Consider the following 7,796-nt stretch of genomic DNA (forward strand, 5'->3'; position numbering starts at 1 on the left):
TTACACCAAGTCACCTCGAGATGTGGGTTCAAATTAACCCCAAAATATAAAAAATCTGCATCTTTGAGTTTATATCCACGTCGCTATAGGATGATATAAGGGCCCATCTAAAAGGTCTGATTACTTGCAGCATTTCAATTAGTCTTCATACCTGTGATCGTCTGCACTTCAGATCCAGAACTCGGTCTATCCTCGGCACAGGCTCGGCGCCAGGACGAAGTGACTAAAGGGGCACAAAATAATGACGATTTTTCCGTAGAGTATTTAAAGCTTAAACTGGGGAGCAGAAAATTCAACTGAGGGGGCTAAGCCCCCTCTTGCCCCATCGTGGCGCATCACTCTCCAGGAAAAGCGAAAAGCTCGGGAATAAAACAATAACGCTCTGTGAAAGCAAGAGCCACGGACAGATATATTTTTCTTTTAATAATAACAAGAACAACATAATGTCAACGTCACAGCTATTCTCCACGTAAATTCAGCACCACATTCCCTGGACATGGCCACATCCAAAAAGTACGAATGTCTACATCTATGGCCACATCTGGCCAAATCTATAGAAATATCCAGAGTATATTTCTGTGGCAACAACCACAGATCCCAGAGCCCATCGTGAATCGATATGTCCTGTCCCCGGCCTAACCTAAATAACGAAATAAGCAATAAGCTAATCTCAGATTGTACAGGCCTAAAGTGGAAATGTTTAAGAAGCCAGACGGATAAAACATAAAGGTAGAAAGTACAACAACAATATGGCATACATACACTTGCACACAAAGTACAACGCATAATCTGCACAATGCAAACTTGCAAGGTAAATGGAGACATTTGCTGTAATACCTTCTGGCAACAGATCCTCAGATCATTTGCACCACCACAAGTGCAATATATTTCCAATGTATCTCATCATCATCACCATCAACTAGGATTGAACATGATTAACCGATGTCATTATGACATAGACATTGCTGTTTTGGGACTACATACTATGATGTAATTCTGTCAGTTATGTGTTCGATGGAACATGGATTCAAACAGACTAAACATAACTACAATATTCTCGTTTGCATTATGCACAGTGGGTTATAACGCACACGATATCAATAGCCAATTAACATCCACAAGAGAACGGTATCGAATTGTATTGTTCAGTTCCATTCAATTCACTTAAAATAGTCATTGTTTAGCAGGCTGTCCTCTAGTCTAAACTCGGGTCATAGCTAGAGATGAACCTCTTCTTCTTTCCGAACGTGGAGAAGGAATTGTAGACATCCAGTTCCCCTCTGGGGGCAGGCTTCACGGGGCAGTAGCCCGACGGGGTCCCTGGGATGTAAACATTGTGCTGGTAGTCAGGAGGCGGCTGTGCAGGTGGAGGTTGTGTGTACCTCGGAGTCCATGAGCGGTTTGGCATACCTCCTTCACTTTCAACACTTCCCCCTCCTCTTAGCCCTCCGACGTGAGAGGACGCCTTATAGTCTGCTAAAACAAAGTGTTGGTTAGGGTGACTTCTGCAGTGCAACGGGTCATCTGGTGCGATTTGTCATCTCTGCCTATACAGCTTGAACGTATATGGCTTTTGATATCAGGCATGGGATATGTTGCGACGTGGTCCACGTACCATTCATATGGCTCCCCCAGGTGTAGTACTGAGGAGCGACAGGGCTGGAGAAGCCCTCAGGGTTCGGCTTGGGTCTTCGTGGTAGTGTCCTTTCCATGTTCACCGAGCTGTAGCTGGGGTAGGAAGAAATGAATAAGGAACCAGAAGTACTCCTTGGCCTAAGCTTGTGTGTGTGGTGGGTGCGAGCTTGTCAGCTTGCCTATGTATGTTTCCGTGTGTGCTCATTTACACCGGGATTTTCCTTCACCTTTTCTGCACTGAATTTCGTTGGTTTTTCGTCAGTGTCCAGTCCTTGTTCGCCTGCTTGAGCTGCAGGAGGAAGAAGGGCGTTAGCATTACAACAGTTAGCACTAAAACAGAAATGATAGACCAATCGGTCACTTATAATTGCCACAAATACATTTGCCGTCATGTAATATCATGGTTTTATCTGTAATTTCAAATGGAGAATACATGAGAAATGTAATAGAAAAACAGCAAGTACAGTTTATGGGTGAATTAACGGACTACAGACTGCCGTGCCCATGGATGCCACTACTGCCCTCAGGTGGACCAACGGAACATCCCCGGGGAGAGGAAGATTCTCAATGACTGTCATAGGAGTAATTGGACATATTCAAATTGAAAACCTATGCATATTATATTCCTTGGACTTTCATTCAGTTCTAGTCTGGCGCCTTCCTTCTTTTTTCTACTCGGGATGAGTGCCACCCTGTGAACGTCGTGCTCTATTACCCAGCTAGGCCTTGCAGCGTCAGCTTATTCGTAAACAGACACGTTCATGTTGGATTGCTGATGCAATCAGAATAACAATACAATTGTTTGTTTTGCTTATTAAACAGAATCTTTCACATGACAACTCAATTTAGAGTCAGGGTTATAATTATTGTCTCCCTTCATAATGTTCAGCAAAAAATAGTGTATATAAACAACACAAACAATGCATGCGCAGCTATTTTACAGAAGTATATTATTTAATATTAGAATTACTCAGAGCAAATGTCGTGCTGTAAATAATTATACTTTTTTTTATCTATCAAATGGTATAAGCATTGTTTTATAGTACTTCAGCACCTTGTGAGGAAACGATAGTGAGTATTTTTTAAGGAGATTGGAGAACACATTAGAAAGGTTTAGACCATTGCATACGTTTCAGGTCATTGATATAAATCAGTAGGAACTTACCGACTGACCTCTTCAGTTCAAGGTTATCAATGGGATTCAAGACCAAAGACACACATGGTCATTGTAAAATATTGATTTTTGTGGTCAATTAACAATTTCTTTATGGATTTTGATGTATGCTCTGGGTTACTGTTTTGCTGTGAACTGTAATTGCAGCCAATTGTTTGCCTCCTAGCAGAGGCAGGCGGTTCTGGACAAAAATGTGTCTGTAGGCTATTTGATAAAGTTCTGGATGCCATAATGACAATGATTAAACATTGACATTTTCCTCTGAAGTTTGCTCACTCGGCTAAAATATTTGGTAACAACAGTTCATTATAGAATTTTCACCTGTAATTTAAAAGTATGACTTTAAAACCATTTATTTTACCATTAAGTGTTTGCAATGGGCATTACATGTGCGTAATTTCCCGGTTTATTAAACGTTAGTCCTTAGTTAAGTTTTTGTTGCTGTCTAACAACCATGGCAATGATATGAATGATAAATATCAAATCTGCCTGACTACATTTCATGTAGCTTTTACCTCGTTCGGAGTAGTTGCTCCGTTGTTCACTATTAGCTTACGGTGATCCTGTGCGCCCCAACCCGACGTGGGGTAGTCTGCGCCCTTGGCATTATTCTTCTGTGGAGTGGCAGTGATCGGGCTGCATGGCTTTAGGAACATGAAATCGCTCTTGGATGATTCCGGGGTCAGACACATCTTGTAGCAGTATGGCTGGGAAAGGGGGCCGTTCCCATTTGCCTCAACGCTTGTGGATCCTTTTGTACCTGTAGTAATCTGTACGTTCAAGTTGGACTTCTTAAACACATCGGCGGTAGACTCCTCTGACCGAAACCCGCAGCATCCACTCAGTGAGAAGTTATATCCCCGAACGGAACGTCGATCTCTGTATCTCTTTATAGTAGCCAGGACAATAATTGCCACCAGAAACGTGAACGAAATAGCGCCCAGAGACACTATTAAGAACAGCGTGAGGTTCGAACGGTACCGGGGGCTCAGTGCGAGGTCACCGAAATCAGGCAGCGATTCTGGCACGCTGTCAACAACTGACAGGATGATGGAAACTGTGGCCGAAAGGGGTGGCTGACCGTTGTCCTTGACCAGAATGACCAGCCTTTGCCTTATGGGGTCCTTTTCAACTAATCTGCGAATCGTTCTGATTTCGCCCGTGTACAGGGCGACGCTAAACAGGCTTGGGTCAGTTGCCTGGAGGACCTGGTAGAACAGACGCGAGTTCTGACCTGCGTCTCCGTCCACCGCGGCGACTTTCGCCACGAGATATCCAGCATCAACTGACCTGGGCACCACTTCAGTTGCCGCTGTCCCGTTTTGGGGTTCAGGTGCTACTATCACCGGTGCATTGTCATTTTGGTCCAAAATAAACACATTCACGGTAACATTGGTGCTCATGGGTGGGAAACCGGCATCTTGTGCTTGGACTACAATCTGAAAGTTTCGTAGCTGCTCGTGGTCAAAAGAACGCAGTGCGTAAATATTCCCGTTGTCTGAGTTTATGGAGACATAGGTGGAGACGGGCATCCCTTGTATATCACCTTCCAGAATAGAGTAAGAAAGATATGCATTTTGGTCCGAATCTGGATCCAGAGCTGTAACCGAGCAAATTGAGGCTCCTGGTGCGTTATTCTCTGTCAAATAGACGGTATATGATGGTTGTTTGAATCGGGGCGCGTTATCATTCATGTCTGATACTTGAACTAAAATTGTTTTCCTTGTGAACAAGGGAGGCGCGCCCATATCTCTAGCAGTGAGAGTGATGTTGTACTCTGGCACGGTCTCCCTGTCTAAGTAATCACTGGTAACCAACGTGTAATAGTTCTTAAAAGAGGAGTGGAGTTGGAATGGGACATGATGTGGAATTTCACAGTCAACATTACCATTTTCACCTGAATCCTTGTCCATGACGCTTATGACCGCAATTACTGTCCCCGGGGGTGCGTCCTCTTGGACAGGTGTGGACACTGATGTCAAAATCACCTCTGGAAGGTTATCATTCACATCTAATATATTCACCAGTACTTTACAGTGCACAGCCACTGCCGATGGGCCCTTATCCTTGGCTTGCACATATATCTCGTGCATCCTTGACTTTTCATAATCTACGACTCCTTTCACTTTAATCTCACCAGTGCGCGAATCTACACTGAAAAGCTCTCGCACTTTAAGTGGAGCATGCCCGCTGAATGAGTATGTGATATCGGCGTTAGGACCCTCATCCAAATCCGATGCGTTTAATTTAATCACAACGGTGCCCTTCGGTGCGTTTTCCACAAGCCTCACTCTGTAGAAAGACTGGTCGAACACCGGCGCATTGTCATTTGCATCCAGTACTGTTATATTGATCTGTGCTGTCCCGGACCTCTCTGGCGAGCCTCCATCCACAGCCGTCAGTACCATTTGATGAGTGTACTGCTGCTCTCTGTCCAAGGGGCTCTCCAGGACCAACTCTGCAAACTTACTGCCATCACTACGTGTCTGGATGTCCAGGACGAAATGTTCGTTTACACTCAGTAGATAGGAGCGGAGAGAGTTGCTGCCCACGTCCAAGTCCTGCGCGCTCTCTAGAGGGAAGCGGGACCCGAGTATTGCGGACTCCGACACATCCAAATTAAACTCGCTCCATGGAAAACTGGGAGAGTTATCATTCACATCTAAAATCTCTACCTCAACTCGATACAGTTCCAAAGGGTTTTCGATTACCACTTGCAAATGGAACGAGCAAGATAGACTCAGTTCACACAGTTCCTCTCTATCGATTCTTTCGTTTACAAATAAAATACCATTTTCTAAATTTACCTCCAAGTACTGTTTTTTTGCGCCTGAAACTATTCTGAACCTACGTGCTGAGAGTCTCTCCACGTCTAAACCCAAGTCCTCGGCTATATTTCCAACGAATGCTCCGTGTTCGAGTTCCTCGGGGATTGAGTAACGAATTTGTGCCCAAACTAAATCCAGGAGACCTATGATGAGAGCTAGGCATGTCACCTGCCATGTCCCGGTAAGCCACCTCTTTGCGCCTCGGAGGTCCATCTGAGCGACGCACCTACACGAACAAAAATGCGCACTCCATTGCAGAAACGCACTCCATTATCTCAATGGGTTTATTTAAAAAAAATGATTTTTTAAATCTACTGTATTCTATCCAGAATCCTTTTAATATTTTAATGTTTCATTCTAATTGAAAAAATAACAATTGAAAAGATGTCTTATAGCCTCCACAACTTGAAGTGAAGCCGCTGTGTTCGCCCCAGCCGAGTGTCTTTGAATGTGTGTGTGTTTGAGTGTGCCAGGAAGAGAAGAAACGAGAGAGGGAGGGGTGTGGGGATGAGGTTGCTGTCTCTGATTAGCATTGTGATGCTGTGTGTGTATGGGTGCTTGTGTGTGTGTGTGATAGTGTTTAAGTGTGCGTGTGTGCGTGCGTGTTTATTGACTCAATCTCAGTATTCCGATAGGGAGAAGCAAAACCTGCACTGATTCCAGTTTGAGTTCCACAGCATAATCTTTCTCTCGAATCACATGCAGACAATATCATTGAGCACAGTTTACTGGACATAGGGTAAAGATGATCTAGGGTTAGTCTTATTACACTAATTTATCTCTCCTGAAGGTTATATCACAATTTGCCTGGATCGGTCATGGGACATTTAGCGTTTGAGTTGAGTGACATGAATTTGAGCCACATTTTCTGCAAGTGGACCTACTGCTGTACCTGCATTGCAAATGCATATATTGAAAGAAGAAAGTGATAAGAACAAATCAGATATACAGCATAGGTCTTACAATGTATAGGCAAATATTAAAACAAAAATGCATTGTTCCATTCTAAAAAGAAAATTAAACATCATTAAAATAAAAACAAACATCTTGGCCTGTAATCTAAAAAAGAAAACAAAAACAGTAGTTAGCAAGCTTTTCTGCAGGTGTTTGGCTATGCAAGTAATGCAAGTAAAGCAAATGCTTTTATCATGTAGTCCATGGACCAATGGTGGCCCGCAAGAATCCTACAAGTGGTCTTAGATTAGATTTAAATTTCATCATTTAACGAAATATCAGATGTAAGTATTCATTGTTTTATTACAAACAACCGTACATACATTATGATAATGCACACTGTTGCAGGATAATAGGGCGTATCTATTACTTTCAGTGAAAAAAATGGAACAAAACATTTCAGCTGCAAGTTATTTGATGTTTAATAATGCTGCACCTGTGCACATGTTGGTCTCCAAGGGATTTGGATAACGATCTGGTGGTCCCCGGAGTAGAAGGGTTGCAACTGCTGGAGAGCAGGATGTAACGGAGCTCAGTGTCTGCTCACCAGGGAGAGGTCACCCACTCATCACTCTGTCATACCACCCGCCTGCTCTGAAAACTCTCTCCAATCCCCTTGTTTTAAATAAGCTGAAAACACAATCTGTCTGCCGAAATGAAACCACAGCAGATGGCAAAGTTTTCCATGGGCTTGTGCTCTTTTTAATTAATGAAGTGGGGATTAGAGGGCAGTTATCCGGGATCATTAGCGAACAGAGGAATTAAGATGTTTTGTGAGAACAAATCCTGGGGCTATCGGGTGGGATGCACAGCAGTTTCCTCTAGCGCAGCTGCTTTGACCTGCTTTCCGCATGCCCTTAAGTGCATGCTTAATGTCATGCACCCACAGTAGAACCATAACTCAACTGCTAAGTGGCCATCGGTATCGCGACAAACACATTTACGGATAATAAAAAAAGAGAATGCGTAGGGATTACCACACACTCATGCGCTCTCTCCCTCTCACACACCCACAATATTTTAAAATAAAGTAGGCTATCAATCCATCCGGTCTTGGTCTCAGTGTAAAATCTGGGAAGCTGCAGATGTGGTAAATACAGTCAACTGTATTTAATGAGTGTTTAGCATCAGTGTTAGCTAATCTTTTATTTTTCAAATCCCTCAGTAAACCTTTTGGCAGCCCAAAGTGAGTAGGGGGACCCCAT

At 43.5% G+C, this 7,796-nt stretch overlaps 1 protein-coding gene across 1 annotated transcript; it reads right to left on the minus strand.

Moving 5' to 3' along the window:
* Window positions 1–385: 385 nt before the first annotated feature.
* LOC105029254 (protocadherin-10) lies at window positions 386–6,096 on the minus strand. Its single transcript, XM_010902515.3, has 4 exons — window positions 3,325–6,096; window positions 1,863–1,924; window positions 1,616–1,728; window positions 386–1,473 (listed from the first exon to the last, which is right to left on the minus strand). The coding sequence occupies exons 1-4, from the start codon at window positions 5,848–5,850 to the stop codon at window positions 1,196–1,198; spliced, it is 2,979 nt and encodes a 992-aa protein (XP_010900817.1). The 5' UTR covers window positions 5,851–6,096; the 3' UTR covers window positions 386–1,195.
* Between the last annotated feature and the right edge of the window lie 1,700 nt (window positions 6,097–7,796).

This window comes from Esox lucius, chromosome 7 (genome assembly GCF_011004845.1).
Source record: "Esox lucius isolate fEsoLuc1 chromosome 7, fEsoLuc1.pri, whole genome shotgun sequence".
Lineage (NCBI taxonomy): Eukaryota > Metazoa > Chordata > Actinopteri > Esociformes > Esocidae > Esox > Esox lucius.

Coding starts and splice junctions, on each gene's coding strand:
- LOC105029254 (XM_010902515.3), bottom strand. CDS start 5,850: ATGGACCTCCGAGGCGCAAAGAGGTGGCTTACCGGGACATGGCAGGTG. Junction 1,925..3,324: donor GAGCAACTACTCCGAACGAG/GTAAAAGCTACA, acceptor TTCCTCCTGCAG/CTCAAGCAGGCGAACAAGGA. Junction 1,474..1,615: donor CTGGGGGAGCCATATGAATG/GTACGTGGACCA, acceptor TTGTTTTAGCAG/ACTATAAGGCGTCCTCTCAC.